The 18,143-nt window shown below is 40.8% G+C and overlaps 1 protein-coding gene across 1 annotated transcript in view; it reads right to left on the minus strand.

Annotated features, from left to right (window-relative positions):
• Positions 1-18,143, minus strand: part of LOC124791250 (glycoprotein 3-alpha-L-fucosyltransferase A-like) — a 68,000-nt gene that overhangs the window by 24,952 nt on the left and 24,905 nt on the right. The window contains exon 3 of the mRNA XM_047257849.1: positions 7,311-7,540. Coding sequence (XP_047113805.1) covers positions 7,311-7,540 — 230 coding nt within the window. The remainder of the gene's footprint in view (positions 1-7,310; positions 7,541-18,143) is intronic.

Here is an 18,143-nt window from a genome sequence, read left to right on the forward strand (position 1 = left end):
ACATAAAGACAGGAAAAAGACAAATGCACAAGGTTACATAAACACATAGAGGGATAAGACAAAAGGAAAGGACAGGGTTTGTTTTACTGCAGTATTTTGCATGGAGATCTCCCTTCGTTCATCATTATTCTCAAAAAGTCCTATCTAAGCCTGCTTTCTGTATTCTGTTCACTTCCTCTTTCAAAAATAGTTTTTCTCCACTGTACACAACTTTTTTGGCCAAACCATTTTCTTATAGCTTCTCAATGCATTTCTTCCAATTCATCATAGTTAGTTTCTTACATAGTCTACCCCCTCTTAAGCTAACTTAAATCTACTGAGCTCAGATGCTAAACTAAGGGACGAGGCAATGCAGCAGCACAAAACAATTAACACAAACAGCAATGACAAAAATATGCAAATTGGCAAAGCAAGCAGCAGTATATCTAAATTAGCAGACCAAATGCAACATTACAACGAATATGAGCCAATGTACAGCAACAAGAAAAATAAATCAGTAGTAAAACTGGCTTAACAGAGTAATACAAAGTGAAATTTAGTAGCACTATGCTTGGCAAACAGCAGCAGCAAATGTAATAGCTTATATCTAAACATGACAAACCCACAAGCAGAAAAACTAAAGACAACAATGCAGATAAGGGAAATATATATTCACATCTTAATGTCTATGTAGTTAAAGTGGTGCACCACAAGAAGTTATTCTTCCAAAAAAATTAGCAAGTAGTTAAAAAGAAAATTATGTATGCAGTAACTGTTATTAATCCCTTCTTATTGTTCTTTCCTTTCCAAGTGCTTCATTTTCGAAGAATGTGGATCATAAAATTATTATTTAATAGATCTGTTGACAGAAAGTTTTCACATTAGCAAATGCATTTAATTTTATTTTATAAAACCAATGCTGTAACACAGCTGGAAACCAGATATCAAATGAAATTAGCAACTATCTAAAGCAAAGTATAAAAATATCATTCAATAGTCGTGTGACATTTCATAAGTTAGTAGAAATTCTCTCAACTCTCGTAGAAAGACGCTTGTCATAATCAGGCGTGCAGATGTAAGTATCTTTCCAAGTAATGAGCGTGTCGAATTTGCGATGCTTTCTACAAAGGAATGTCAATAGTGAGGATAATGGCCTCTTTTTTTCTCCACCTAATGGCTTTCTTTTGTCAGACGACTATCTCTCAGCTCGGCGCCCAAATGCATTACGTCAAGGCCACTTACCTTTCTTACCGAAATATTTACGACAGCAGTTTCCGCTACAGTGGCAGTCTCATATAAAAATTTCACAGGTCGAGAATTTGCATTACAAATGTGTAGAAACAAAATCCTATAATATAACAGTGTCCAAAAAAATTTCGACAGCATTGTAATACATTCACCCACGTACACACATTTCATAATTCTTAAAGTGACTTCTTCAATATTTCATCATAATAAATACATAGCATAATCAAATTCCTCATATACGGTAGCATCATCTTATTGATCATAAACATACCTCAACAGCATAATACACATCGTCGTCGTAATAATATCATAACATCTCAGTCAATTTTCAAAATCGACGTAGTTTCCTCCAATAATTTCAAAACCTAAAAAAAATTCTCTGCTCATTTCAATAGTGTCATCTACCTCAAACGTACTTTAAAATCATGATCCCATACCAAATACATCATTCAAAGCTCTCATAGTATCACAATGGTTCCAAAAAAATATGAACAGTTACTGAGTACGGACAAAATACAATTTCACAAGTATGAAGTTATCCAACTGTGTAATTGCGTAAACATTTGTCACTGATGTAGTAAAAAAAAGTTTGTTTCTCTGTTAAATAATCAGATAGCTGTGTAATTCTGTGTTAGAGGAATATGGTACCGATGTGTAAAGTTGTATAAGCAAATACCATATTAGCTAGGGCTCCTTGTGCTTGCCACACACATGGTACACAAAGTAAGTGTGTACCCCTTGAGGATTAATGTAATTAAACCCTCAGGTGTTACAGATTACAGAAATGGAATGAAATGTATCACGGAAAACTTTCTTTGTAATTCAAAAATCTTTAAAAATAAATGTTTTAAGTACAAAATTAATCACTCAAATACGTGTACTGTAGCGCTAAACTGTGCGTCTTGTTGTATGATAATCTCTGTGGAAGTGTCGTAGTTATCGTCCTCCAAAAGCTAAGTTCTGCAGAAGTCAATGTACTTACCTCACGATAACCAAAAGTGAAATGCTTTGCATATAGATATCGTAGTTATTACATACCTTACCGTGATCAAGAAAGTACTATTACGTAACGTATTGTTGTGCTACGAAAAAGGCTGTCTCATTGTAGCTATACCACAAAAGTTACTACTAAAACATGTTTTACTTTCCAGAATAATACAGAAAAACTGTGCAGATATAAAACAGATACACCACAAAAGTAACAATGTAAACTGTGTCACACATTAGTAGCATCATGTTACAATCGTGTAGCTGTCAAAGAAACCAAGTGCTAAGTCATCTTTAATACCAAAGAAAGTACTTCAAATACAGAATGTCTTTATAAGTAAACCAAAATCTTGCATTAAAATCTCATTAACAGTGCCGGTATATGTTCTAAGTATGTAACCCTTATAGTTGTTACCTGGTCGTGCAACTAACAAGCAAGAATGTACAAATAACAATACTCTGTCGTCTGTTCACTATGACAATGCATTCGTAATTTCTGTATAAATAAGTTCTCTTGGTTCTTGACTGGATATTTAACTTCAAACATTGTTGCATGTTAACAGTTTCTAAGTCTGACAAAGCATACTAGCAACGTGAAGTGAAAAGTTTTATGGCAAAGACAAAGTTAAAAAGCAGATTATCTTTCAATAAACGGTTTTACATGTGAAATGTGGCGTAATCCTTTACCCTTCCCAGTACGCAGAGTTTCAATTTCAACGCAATTATCACGTTGTATACGACGGTGAGGAATGCTAAAATTTTTCTCAAGGTTAGTGTTTATGTTATTTTTCTCTGAGCCAGCCGGCGCACGTGGCTGCCTGCGGTGCAAGTCATTGTCTGTCTCTTTGTTGGCGCGCATCGTTATTGGGATTAGGAGACCTAACTTCTACAAATTCACCTTGACGAGAAGGCCCTACCCTGTTTGACTCTCGCCAGTTCTGATGAAATTCAGGTCTGTCGTTACGATTATATCGTCTGTCGTCATGTCGGTAATTTCTGTAATTAATTTCTTGTTGGTCACGTGGTGGAGAATTTCTCCCTGAATCGTAACTGCGCGCTGAACTGATGCGTCTGAAGTTATTCTGTCTCCCCTGATAATAATTGTTTTGGTTCACATGTTGTCTGTTTCTACGGTTATCTCTGTCATATTCATTACAACGGAAGTAAGACCTTTCTCTGTAACTATTATTCTGCCGACGGGTGTCATACGGGGGTGTCTGTTTTGGTCACGATTTGTGTTGTGAGAATAGCCTTGTCGTGTCCAGTTATGATTTCTTTCATGCGGAATTGCGACGGATGTGACCTGTAACTGTTGTGTTGCTGTTTTCGCGTTCCGCGATTGTCAGTGTCCCTGAAAAGCTTCAGTGTCGTCTTTGCAACGTCCTGCCAAAATAATATGTCGTAAATGTTCAGGTAATTTGATTAAGCAAATGTGGATGAGTTCTGAGGGGCTGTATGGGTTTGACAGGTACTGATTCTTTTGCAACATGTCTTCAAAATATTTCACAAGACTGGAAAATTCAGATTATTCGAAATGTTTCATCATTATGATGCTATGTTTTACTCGGTCTTGTGTGGCTTGAGACCAATATATTGAGAGGAAGGCATGATAAAATTCTCCTTCACTGTGGCAATCGTGAATGACCGATCGCATTCTTACAGCTGGTTCATTCTCTAAATAGCCACACATAAATTCTAACCTGTGCTCCAATGACCAGTTGGGAGGAAAACAATGAGAGAATTGATGAAGCCATGCTTGTGGATGAATGTCGTTATCAGAATTCTTAAATGTTTTGAATTTACGTGTAGTAATGAACAGCTTATAGTCAAAAACATCGTGTCGGCGAGTCGCACATCGCTCATTGTTACTTCGTTTCGGCGGTTCCATCTCAAAATCCAATGCGCCTTGCCAATTTCTTTCATAATTTCCGAAGTGTCCTGTGTTATTATTTTGTGGTTGTTCCGTATTTCTATGTCCCTCTTCCCATACTGGAGCGCGAGTGTCCTCTTAAATATGTAATTCTTGTATTACTTGTGCCAACTGATCTTGTACTTCCCGGATTTCTCTTTTGTACTGTGTATTGATTTGATTTTGATTTTGTTTGAATTTTTTAATTTGTTCATACTCTTCAGTGTCCGTGAAGGCTAGAGGTCTTGTGTCATTCAGATCATCATCTACCTTTGCAGATAAGTTAGTGAACTGATCTGAAAGTTCGGCTACTTTATCCGTTAGTGAAATTATTTCCTCTGTGTGTTTTTCTGAACCAAGTTTCAGAGTGTACATTTGTGTTGAAATCGTATCTACTGTGTCCTTTGAGTTTTCCTGAGTTTTTGAAAGTTGCGTAACCGAATCGGTAGATGCAACTGAGTCAATTTTAGCTTGCAAGGTGTCGTGATTTTCATGAACAATAGTTTGCAGTTCTTTTATGGCTGCTTCGTGATTCTGTAATGCATTTTCATGACGCGAAAAAATAGGTTGGAAATGCTCACAAATTTGTGTTTTTACGTCGTTACAGACTTTTTGACATTTCGATTCGATTTTATGTAACTCAGTATTTAAATCTTCACGTGTTTGTTCAAGCGTGGTGTGAAGATTTTGTTCCATTGCGTCTAACTGTTGCTGTGTTTGTCTCTGGTGTTGTTCCATTGTGTCTAACTTTTGAAGATTTTGTTCCATTGTGTCTAACTTTTGAAGATTTTGTCCCATTTGTTTCTGATTTTGTTCAAGCATTGTGTCTAACTTTTGAAGATTTTGTTCCATTGTATCTAACTTTTGTAGCCTTTGTCCCATTTGTTGCATTAACTGTAATAACAATGCACTGGTGTCTGAAACATGTTCCTCAGTGCTATTCGGCAGTGCATTTGAACCGGCAATATTCGCATTTTGAAAAGCAGAAAATGTGTCTTGATTTATTTGAGAAAACGGTGAGAACGCAAAACTTGAATCTACAGTATTTGCGAGATTGTGTCGTGTCATTTCGGAATCCTGAGGCGAGCTGTTGCCGACCGATCGATCGATAATGCTTCCCTGTTCACTAATTGTTGCACTGTCTACACCATTATTTGCAGCCTGCTCCATTTCCCTATGCACAATTACGAAATTAGTACTTTGAATGTCTGTTAATTAATTACACAGTGGTGCTAATAAGCTACGCTCGTTGTCACTATTATTTCTCAGTTTACTTTGGAGCCTAGTGTTACGTTTTTCACACGCCATTATTGTCACAATATTTCACACGATAACACAGAAAAGCACAATTTGAAGAGCAAAAATAAGAGAACACATTAACATAGCACTGAAAATAGCTGCAAAATACTTGGTGCAAATCTACATGCATGCCACAACAACAATGAAAGACTGCAACTACAAAGGAGATTCTCTCTACAATTACGCGCTAGCAATAAACAATAGCTACACTAATTACACAAACTACAAGAAAAGATCAGGAGATTCCAGTGAGGTATCCTTGGCTAAGGGTCGACATATGAAACGTCCCCTTAGAAAAATTGTACAAGACTGTGCTTAAACTGACACACAGTATCTTTTTAGCGCAACGCAATCTTTCAAATATCTCTACAAAAGAATGGCCCTGACTAACATTAACCTATACCTTTCACAAATCACTTACCTCACCCAAAATCTTCGTTACTCGCACTACTGCAATACAGCGATCGCCACTACTACCAACTAAATAAAAGATTCAAACTACTGAAGGCACTAACTACTGATAGGCATAGTTAGCAAATGAATTATTTTGATAGAGAACAAATGATGTATTTACCTTAATAGTCATAATATATTTAGCAGTTCATGACATCCAGTCTTACAAATTTCAAAACTCCGCCATCTCTCTCCCCACATCCACCACTGCTGGCGGCTCACCTCCAACTGCGGAATGCTATGCGCTGTTAACATCCAGCTGCCCAACACTACAATGGCAGACAACAATGCAAACTAGCCACAGACTGCACACAGCACAGCCAGTGATTTCCATACAGAGCGCTACGTGGCGTTACCAATAAGAAAACCTAAATAATGAACTCACGTTGATGTCTCGGCGACCACATTCACACGATGTAAATCCTATGGAATACATTCGGGTCACTATGGGCGCCATCACAGCTTATGCAAATCAGCAACCCATTATTTACGAGAGGCAACGGCCTTGCCGCAGTGGATCCTGTGAGCGCTGTCGGGGGTGGTCGGCTTTTGGATGGGTTACCATCCAGGCCGCCATGCGCTGTTGCCATTTTTCGGGGTGCACTCAGCATCGTGATGCCGTTTGAGGAGCTACGCGACCGAATAGTAGCGGCTTCGGTCAAGACTATCATCATAACGACCGGGAGAGCGGTGTGCTGACCCAACGCCCCTCCAATCCGCATCCTCCTCTGAGGATGGCTCTGAGCACTATGGGACTTAACATCTATGGTCATCAATCCCCTAGAACTTAGAACTATTTAAACCTAACTAACCTAAGGACATCACACAACACCCAGTCATCACGAGGCAGAGAAAATCCCTGACCTCGTCGGGAATCGAACCCGGGAACCCGGGTGCGGGAAGCGAGAACGCTACCGCACGACCACGAGCTGCGGACTCCTCTGTGGATGACACGGGGGTCGGATGGTCCCGATGGGCCACTTGTGGTCTGTAGACGGCGTGGTTTATTATTTACGAGAATTACATAATCTGTGTGTACATATCTATTGCCACTTACCTCTACAAACCAAACTGTCGGATCCCTGATACGCAGAATCAGTGATGTATTTCGTTCCAAAGACGGACAAACAAACTATTAAGCAGGTGGTCATAATGTTTTGGCTCATCAGTGTATTCACTGTATAACTTTAATGTTTTTAATTGCATTACCACAGCACTGTCAAAGATTACTTTTACTTTGTGTTTGTACTTCTCTCTCGATGTGTCACATCTTTTTCAGTGTTGTCCGTGGACGACGACAGACAGTTAAAGTCTGATGATGGTTTGTTAACCGTTTGACGAAACAAACTGATACTGTACAACATACACAATATTATGTTTTTCATTTACATCTGAAGTACAAGTGCTTAAGGCATGAAGAAAGTGTGAACATCACCTAAATCTCTTGCTGTAGGTGGGAGGCTCCAGCATGTAAAGTATCCATATCTGCTCGGGGCGGCGCGGGAATGGCGTGCGCGGGATGAAATCCCTGAAGATGATGGCGTCGGCGTCCCAGGCCTCGAGCCGTCGATCGCTAAGCGAGCACTCGCTGACGGGGCAGTGGGCGAACGGCTCCTCGCCGGCAGGGACGTCCCCCCAGGACGCCAAGCCATTGTACACCACAACCTGGGGGAAAAGTTGTTGTCGTTGTTGTTAGGACTGCTTAACTCTAGACATGTAATTTAATCCATTGCACAAATGGTTTCTCGCCGTCGTGGACATTATCCTAGGACTTCAGACCGAACACAACGTGGCACACATTTAATGTTTTCGTTATGGTAGGTTAACTATAGGCCTGAAATTTAATCCAATGCGAGAATGGTTAACTGTCATCGGCAACGTCCACCAGGACTTCAGATGACTTCACTACTATCTGGGAGCACAGTTACGGTTGTCGTTATGAGCGGTTAACATCAAGGCTATAGTGGCGTAGGGAAACAACTAAAGGAGTTGAAAACAAGTAAATCCAGATGGAATCCAAATGCGGTCTGAGGCGTCTTGCCACGAATCGCGCGGCTTCCCCCCGTCGGAGGTTCGAGTACTCCCTCGGGCACAGGTGTTTGTGTTGTCCTTAGCGTAAGTTAGATTAAGTAGTGTGTAAGCCTAGGAACCGATGACCTCAGCAGTTTGGTCCCGTAGGAACTTACCACCACAACCACAATCCCAATGCGGTTTCCCAAAGAGTATTCTACGGCACTGGCCGTTATCTAGGTGATTTGCCGGCCGCGGTGGCCGAGCGGTTCTAGGCGCTTCAGTCTGGAATGTGTGTGATGTTCTTAGGTTAGTTAGGTTTAAGTAGTTCTAAGTTCTAGGGGACTGATGACCTCAGCTGTTTAGTCCCATAGTGCTCAGAGCCATTTGAACCATTTTTGGGAGCATTTATCGCAAATCTCTCGCCCAGAGCAAAGTCCCAAGCTACTGGAAAAAAGTGCAGGTGACTCCTGTATATAAGAAGGACAAAAGAACGGACTCACAAAATTACAGATCAATACCCCTAACTTCATTTTGCTGCAGAATTCTTGAACATATTCTCAGTTCGAATTTAATATATTTTCTTGAGACCGAGAATCTTAGAAAGCATTATTCGTGCGACACTCTGCTTGCCATTTTCTCACATGATGTACTGCGAATTATGGTTGTAATGCAACAGGCAGATTTCGTATTACTATATTTCCGGAAAGCATTTGACACTGTGTTCCATCGCAGGTAGTTAAAGAAGGTACGAGCTTATGGAAGAGGTTCACAGATATCTGAGCGGCTAGTAGACCTCTTAAGTTGTAGAACCCAGTATGTTGTCCTCGAGGGCGTGTGTTCATCAGAGCCGGCCGTTGTGGCCAAGCGGTTGTAGGCGCTTCAGTCCGGAACCGCGCTGCTGTTACGGTCGCAAGTTCGAATCCTGCCTCGGGCATGGATGTGTGTGATGGCCTTAGGTTAGTTAGGTTTAAGTAGTTGTAAGTCTAGGGGACTGATGACCTCAGATGTTAAGTCCCATAGTGCTTAGAGCCATTTGGATCATTTGTTCATCAGAGACATGGGCATCTTCACGAGTGCCCCAGGGAAATGAGACAGAACCGCTATTACCGTCTATGTACATAAATGATTTGTCGGACAGCGTGGGCAGCAATCTACAGTTGTTTGCTGATATGCCGTGGTGCACGGTAAGGAGTCGAAGTTGAGTGACTGTAGGAGGATAAAAGATGACCTAGACAAAATTTCGAGTTGGTGTGATGAATGACAGAATAAATGTAAAAAAATGTAAGTTAATGCGAGTGAGTAAGAAGACCAGATCCGTAATGTCCGGATACAGTATTAGTAGCGCCCTGCTTGACACAGTCACGTCGTTCAAATATCTGGGTCTGACGTTGCAAAGTCATATGAAATGGAATGAGCATGTGAGGACTGTGGTAGGAAAGGCGAATGGCAGATCTCGGTTCATTGGAAGAATTCTAGAAAAATGCGATTCATCTGTAATGGAGACTGCATATACGACGCTAGTACGACCTATTCTTAAGTACTGCCCGAGTGTTTTTGATCCATATCAGGTCAGAGTAAAGGGAGACATCGGAGCAATGCAGAGACGGGCGGCTAGATTTGTTACTGGTAGCTTCGAACAAGTTGCAAGTTATATGGAGATGCTTTGGGACTTCAAATGAGAATCCCTGTATGGAAGGCGACATTCTTTCCGGGGAACACTACTTAGAAAATTTAGAGAACCAGCATTTGAAGATGACTGCAGAACAAATCCGTAGCCTCGAAAATACATTGCGCGTAAGGACCATGGAGACGTATAGATAGCCATTTTTCCTTCGTTCTATTTGCGAGTGGTACAGGGAAGGAAATAACCAATAGTGATGTGGGGTACCCTCCGCCACGCGCCGTAAGGTGGATCTCGGAGTACCGTTGTAAATGTAGGCGTATGAGGGGAGTGTAATGGTCATTTTGTTGAAAAAAATTTTTTAATGCAGAAACATACTTTGAATTTCCTAATTAATTTGATGTGTACGATTTATTAAATTTGGCTGACTGGAAGTACATTCAGTTTAGCTTAAATAGATGCGTCGGACTTTTTTAGGATTTCATTTCATTTGTTAAAAAGTATATGTAATATCTAACCACAAGGTCTAGAACGCTGTGGTTCGACTTAATTTCTAGTGGAGACCTTGCTGCATAAGTGATTTGTGCATGCCATATTCTTAGTATAACGTGTTTAAGTACTTCATTCTTTGTGTTGTTTTGCTGGCCTTCTATTGATCTTGTGTATTAATTATTACATTTGATCACAACAAGAGCAGAAGAAATGTTCAAGAAAGCAAAAAACAAAGGAAATCGGTACTACAGAACTTAATTTGGCGCTTCAAGTGAGGCGAGTGAGGTCAGGAATGAACGTTCACCCAGAACCTCAGCTCCATCCACTGCTACACCTTCAAGCTCCTCCTCCAGAAAGAAATGTGATGAACTGCATTGAAATAAGAGAAATGCGAGTAATAAAGACATTAATATCATTATAGATTTGAGTATTCTCAAGTCCGTGTTCAGATATGGCTCTGAGCTCTATTGGACTTAACATCTGAGGTCAACAGTTCCCTGGACTTAGAACTACTTAAGCCTAACTAACCTAAGAACATCACACACATCCATGCCCGAGGCAGGATTCGAACCTGCGACCGTAACAGCAGCGCGGTTCCGGACTGAAGCGCCTACAACCGCTCTTCCACAGCGACCGGGTGGTCCCTGTTCAGTAAATTTGTGTGTGTAGGGGGGCAGGGAAGAATAAATATCGCCGCAGATGCTTCTAAAATGTAAAGGATTAGGTTGTAGTCTGAAAGTTTCATGTGAAAATTGTAAAATCCAGAATCAATTTTTATCTCAGATAATTGTTACAATTAATAAACTATTTGAGTCAAGCTAAGATATTTTATGGACTGAGGTGCGTTGGGAAATGGTCTACTACTGGAGAAATATTAATGTAGTAAAATATGTCTCCCACGCCCCACTGCAAATGTATGAAAGCATAGAGACATTTTACTAGACAATGTAAAAACATAGAAGAAGAATCTGAAAACTGCAACACGAGAGGCAGTTGAGGAAAATAGAGACGGCGATACGCGACAACATAACAACTGCATTTGATGGTACTTGGTAGAAGAGGGGCCATCAGTCTTTGAACTCCTCTACAGCTGCCACAAGTGTTGATACAGGTAAGGTCCTAGATGTAGAAATTATATATTCAAGCGTTGTCAAGGATGCAGTAAAATTGGTAAGTCAGATGCAGGAAAAAAGATGCAGCACGAAGCAGAGAGCACCGAGAACTATGTGGATTCCACTGGAAGAATGGAAACTACGTCAGCCGTAAACATTCTCATCGCTGTCTACAACAACGAGGTGTCCGCAATTTGCAGTTCGTCGGAGATGGTGACTCTAGTTCATTCAACTCTTTTGTTGATAGCAGATCTTACGGTGATAAGATACCAGAAACGTTACGGTGTGTCAATCACGTACAGAAAAGAATGGGCACACGACTTCAGCGGAGGAAGCGGGCAGTGTTGATATTGTTGTCTGATGGCAAGACTGTTAGGGGTTGTCTGCTAGACAACCAGATATTTGATTTCTTATCCGTCACCCCGCCAGAAGAAAAAATTCTAAAAGGTCTCCTTCTTATAGTGATCAACATATACCTTTTGGAACGTGACGTTCCACAGTAGTGAGTGTCAGTTTTTAAACTCAAATTAAATTATCTGTCTCGTCTCTTCGAAATACGACTTTGCAGTAAAGATAGTGTCAGTTCTTAAAACCAATGCAGTTGTTTGATTCATCTCTTCAAAATACGACTTTTCGGTAAAAATAGACAGTTCTCCAACTTGGGAAGGAGAATGTGTGACAGCGAAAGGAAAGTAATCAATGTACAATCAAAGGTGCAGCAGCGAGGCTTACTTGATCATTGCTCTATTGAACTATTAATCTGCCTTTCGCAATATTCTCGTCATTAAAAAAAAAAATCTGCTGTCTTCGAGACGCACAGCATTTCTACTTCTTTCATGTTCACATCACAGTTTGGCGATTGTCCAACAGCACACCCATACTGTACACGGCGGGGGGTTGGGGGGGGGGGGGGGGGGGGGGGAAGGGGGACTTGATACCTCAAAACTCCACACACCATGCTGGAAGCCGTAACCTTCAAGTACCTACAAGAAATTTCAAAGCATTATATATGACAGCCAACCAGTTGCAAAATACAGGTTTATTAGACCTTGAAAGTGGTTTCGACGGTTTTTAAAACCGTCTTTTTCAGAAGATGTAGAAACTATTAACAAGATTACGACATTGTGTATGGATCAGAGTTAGTAACATTACAACGAACTAAATTACAGAAAATTTTACAAAAAAATTTTAGAGAAGCATATTCACGTAAAGTCACCTTATCTACAGTCAAAGTGGGAGTCGTTGACTCCGCCTAGTAATGTCATCAACTTAATCACCATGTAAATATATTATACAAAAATGTAGTAGCCGTTTACTTTAGGGTTTTATATTAAAACTTTCAGTTATTTGAAAATATCACATATCCGACGCAGAATACAACAATATATAGTATGCCACTTGAAAGATTTGTATAAAAATGACAAATATAAAACGTGGCATCAGATCCTATAGAACGTCAATATGTCACGTTCAGAGCCAGTGGCATGCGCCGACTGGTACAAGAGTGAAGGCACTAGCCTTGAGTTTGAGTTACCTCTGATAGGTGGTGCTCCTGCGCGTAGCTGCATGAGCAACGTGTGTAATTTCACTACCACGTATTTTAACAGAATTAACATATTAACCAAATAGTTGAACAGAGCAATTGGAGAAGGAAAGAGTATCACTCAAATTATATGCCTTATAAGAAGCCTACAGACTCTGGTAAACATAAAAAATGTATAAACATATAAAATGTATAAACCGCACGAGAAGCACTTGTGTGTGAATACGCAACCGTAAAAGTATCATGCTAATGGGAGTGGTCGTACTAATAGGGCATGTTATAAGAACAGTTATACGAGGAGGGGGTGTTATAAAATAACCAGAAAAAATGGACGAGGCCTCACTAACCAAAAACTCACGGTCTTGTCGGTAGAATAAAAACACACTAAAAAAATAAAAAGCGGGTGCATTACTAAACTGTTCAACAGCAACCAAGCGTGGATGACAAAGCAAATTGTAAATAACAAGAGACGTATTCTTACTGAACATAGAATTTTTGAAGAAAAGAAATACTACGCCAAGGCCAGTACCGACCAGTCAGCTTGGCTGCTAGGCCAGAAGTGGAAGCTTAAAGCCTCCCCAGAAATATCTACATGCAAGTTGAAACTGTTCGTTTAAAATGTAGCCATAGTTTTTCTTTAAGTGTCTGAAAATTTCAAGCTCTTCTCCATAAATCTAATCTACGCCCTTTTACTTCTTTGTGTAAGATTACGGTATCCTCTAAATCCCTTGAGTATGACAAGCAATAAATAAATAAATGTGGAATTCAGTAGATTACTACCTTTGTTTCCCAATAGATATTCTTTATACCACATCTTGATTGTTCTACCACTTTGTCCGATACAGTAACTGGGAAAATCATTGCAGATCATTTTGTGAATACTCGTAACAGAATTTGAGAAATGATCCACAGCATTTTTGACAATATACACAAGATGTATATTTAGGCTACTATTAATAGAAAAAGTTACCTTCCATTTATATTTATTTACCAAAAGGCTTCAATCCCGTACAACATGTTGCCTAGAAACTGGATGGAAATTAATTTATTATTGTCCTCTTTATTGTAAGCGAATTTGTTACGTTGTTGAAAATGTTTTGGTAGTTTTGTTACTGAGGATACGATCTGTTACATCTTGTTTATAACCATTATTTGCAGCAATGCATTTTATTACACTGATTTCATTTTGTAGGTTACTAGGAGACAGGGGCGTCGATATGGCACGATTGATACCGGAATGAAAAAATGCTGATTTCCGTAATCGTGGATAAGAAGAATTATCTAGGATAAAATTTTACGAATAAGTTGCCATGCGGAAAACATTAAAGCTGAGGTTGTTATTTACTATACATATTTTAAGATCGACGAAGTTTAGTTCCGCGTTTTCATTCTGAATTTCTTTTGTGAAGCATATTTTCTCATGGACACTACTGAACGTGCTGAAAAACTGTTCTAATTCTTGGTCAGTCGTCAAAGGCAATAATTATATCGTCTGCATAACCAGCATAAACTCATATTTTCTTTTGTAAATCTGAGTTGGAGTTGGGAAAGCGCTTTTCAGAGAATTACCGAAAATGTCAGCTAGGATTCCAGCAAGGCCATATGATTGCACGAAAATTTATCACTGAGAGCCAAATACTTATATGTAAGTGCCGCCTGTAACAAATTAATGAGTATTTTTGTAACGCTCTTCGTTTGTCGTTGCTGTAGTGACCACTGTAAACATACTCATACCGCCCGCCACCAGAGTCGCATGATCGATTTACAACCGCGTGTTCCATATGTATCGTTCGGACCCCGCGACTTCGATAGATAATCAATGCTGGAAATTACCGCACAGTCAAATATTGCGACGTACACTGAGATGGCAAAAGTTATGGGATATCTCTTAATTCTGTGTCGGACTTCCTTTTGCCCGGTGTAGGGCAACAACTCGACACGGCATGGACTCAAAAAGTCGTTGGAATTTTCCTGCAGAAACACTCAGCCATTCTGCCTCTATAGCCGTCCATAACTGCGAAAGTGTTGCCGGTGCAGGATTTGTGCATGAACTGATCTCTCGATTGTGGCCCAGACAAGTTCGATGGGATTCATGTAGGGCGAGCTGGGTGCCAAATTACTCGCTCGAATTGTCCAGAATGTTCTTCAAACTAATCTTTTACAACCGTGGTCCGGTGACACGGCGCATTACCATCTATAAAAAGTCCACCGTTGTTTGGGAACATGAAGTCCGCGAATGGCTTCAAATGTTCTCCAAGCAGCCGAACATAATCATTTCCAGTCAATGATCGACTCAGTTGGACCACATGATCCAGTCCATTCCTTGTAAGCAGAACCCACAACGTTGCAGAGCCACCACCAGCTTGCACAGTGCCTTGTTCAGAACTGAGGTCATGGCTTCGTGGAGTCTGAGCCATACTCGAAACCTACCATCAGTTCTTAACAACTGAAATCGGGGCTCATCTGACCAGGGCAAGCTTTTCCAGTCGTCTAATGTCCAACAGATATGGTCACGGGCCCAGGAGAGGCGCTGCAGGCGATATTGTGTCAGTTATCAAAGACACTCGCGTCGGTCGCCTGCTGCCGCAGCCCATTAACGACAGATTTCGCGGCACTCCCGAAAAGGATACGTTCGTCGTACGTCCCACATTGATTTCCGCGGTTATTTCACGCAGAGTTGCTCGTCTGCTAGCACTGACAACTGTATGCAAACCCCGCTGCTCTCGGTCGTTAAGTGAAGGCCATCGGACACTGCGATGTCCGTGGTAAGAGACAATGCCTGAAATTTGGTATTCTCGGCACACTCTTGACACTATAGATTGCGGAATATTGAATTCCCTAACGATTTTCGAAATAGAGTATTCCATTTTCCTAGCTGTGTCAACCATTCCATGTTCAAAGCCTGTTTATTCCCGTCATACGGCCATAATCACATAGGAAACCTGTTCAAATGATTCACCTGGTTAGAAACGACAGCTCTGCTCTGTGTGCGCAATGTTACCGCCATCTGTATATGTGCACATCGCTATTCCATGACTTTTGACATCTTAATGAATAATTCCCACCGAATGGTGCAATACTACAGAGTTATAGATGTGAGTGTATCTAGAAGAACAAAGTGCGAAACGTACGTGGGTGTAGTCACTGTAGCAGGGCTTTTCCACATTGTGAAATGAAATGAATGGTTGCACTGAACATGAAGTTATAATAAAGGAACGCTTATAAATAAATTTTGGTATCTGCTGGGTGAAATCAAAATCACTCATACAGCATTACGTTACAAGCAAATTCTTCCACAATTACTACGAGAAATTCTAACAAAGGAAGCATACACCCAATTGTTTAGTGACTCCGTTCATCATTTGCGTGACTGTGCTACATGGTTAAGTGTAACAAACGTTGCCCTAGTGTTTTCGAGAAATCGAAATTTAAAGTTTTGCGACCCTGTTGAGTACCATACGAGAACGGAAGCAATCGAACAGCCTAGCAGCAGGAAATTTATGACTGGCTAAGCTAACGCTGTGTTCAACGGCTGGCTCTCTTGCAGTCTTGGGACATTTTTAACATTCACCGTACAGCTTAACTGGCTCATAATACTTTTAATCTGATTTCTGGACAATATTGAGGAGCTCATTAGAGCAATATTTGTTAAAGTCAAAATGAAAGTACGAGGACTTGTCATAAAGTTATAATTGTCTCCTCGAAAAAAATCAAGCTGCTACCACGGTGTCATCCGTTATCTACATACGCACCCTGCACTGCAACACGTTTTCCCCAACGATGAATGACATATAGGAGACCTCGTTTGTAAAATTCTGTATTTTGACTGTTCAGGAAACGTTCCACCTCGAAAAACAATTCTGCGACATTCTGGATGCGCCTGCGATACAATGGTTTCTTGACATGAGGAATGAGGAAGAAGTCGCTGGGTGCCAGGTCAGGAAAGTATGGCGGGAGAAGGAGGGGGCGGGGGTGTGAGGCAAAATACGATAGCCAAAGCGACAACGTATATGACTGTGTCCTGCACAGTATGGGAACTCCCACATTGGACAGTTTCCCGCTATGGTGCTATGCACCGTCTTGACAGCCTCCTGCACAATCGTCAGGATATTTTGGTAGTTTCCTCCTTTGACGATTCGCCTCTTAGGAACATAGACTCAAAACCACACTCAGCATCATCTTGCTCTACGATGGTGGTTACGTCTCTTTCGCCCGTCGTGAATCCACATGCATCCATTGCTTCCTCTGCTCCTTTGTTTCGGGGTAATGTTGATAACTCATCATTCGTCCATGGTGATTCGGCAGCTAAAGAAGTCATCTGGATTGGCCTGACACAGCTGCAACATTTCCAATGACATCTCGGCAGTGCGGGTATTTTAATAGGTTCGAGCAGTCGTGGACCGCAGAGGGCGGCGAACTTTGTCATGTTGAAATGTCATGCAAGACTAGCAGCAGTTTATCGTACATTGCTGCAGCAACAAAGGGTTCCTAGCGACTGGAAAGAAGCACAAGTCATCACCGTTTTAAAGAAGGGTCGAGGGAAAGTGTACATAATTATAGTCTGTTGTAGAACTATGTAATAAGTTTTGTGCTCGTGTGTTATCACGTTTTTGAAGAACGAAAATCTCCTCCATGAAAATCAACATGGTTTTGCAAACACAGATCTGTGAAACTCAGCTCGCTCCGTTCCTCCATGAAGTCTATAGCGCTAAAGACAACGGCGCTCAAGTTGATGTCGTGTTGATTGACTTCAGGAAGGCATTCGACGTCTCCTACACTTCAGTTTAGTACAAAAAAAAAGAAAACGAGCTTACCGAGTATCGGACCAGATTTGCGACTTGATTCAAGATTTCAACATGTCCCTAATGACGAGACAAAATCGTCAGATGTAAAAGTTATTCCCCGAGTAACCTAACGAAGTGTAATAGCACAGTGACTGTTTTCTGTGTATATAAATGATATAGTAGAAAGTCTCTGAAGCTCTTCAAGATTGTACGCGGATGATACTTGGCAACTAGCAAAAAAATGGTTCAAATGGCTCTAAGCACTATGGGACTTAACATCTGAGATCATCAGTCCCCTAGACTTAGAACTACTTAAACCTAACTAACCTAATTACATCACACACATGCATGCCCGAGGCAGGATTCGAACCTGCGACCGTAGCGGTCGCGCGGTTCCAGACTGAAGCGCCTAGAACCGCTCGACCACTTCGGCCGGCTGCAACTAGCAACGCCAGAAGACAGAATCGATTTGCAGAATGACCTTCTGAGGATTGCCGAATGGTGTAGGCTCTGGAAGTTGTCCCTGAATGTAAATAAATGTAGTACATTGCGATACAAAGGGAAATAAATCCACTACTGTACAACTGCAGTATTGATGACAAACTGCTTGAAACAGTATCTACCGTATAAAATCTAGGACTAACTATCTAGAGCCACCTTAAGTGGAATCACCAGATTCATATGAAGAATCTTAAGAAAATGT

The sequence above is a fragment of the Schistocerca piceifrons genome, chromosome 1 (genome assembly GCF_021461385.2).
Source record: "Schistocerca piceifrons isolate TAMUIC-IGC-003096 chromosome 1, iqSchPice1.1, whole genome shotgun sequence".
Classification (NCBI taxonomy): Eukaryota; Metazoa; Arthropoda; class Insecta; order Orthoptera; family Acrididae; genus Schistocerca; species Schistocerca piceifrons.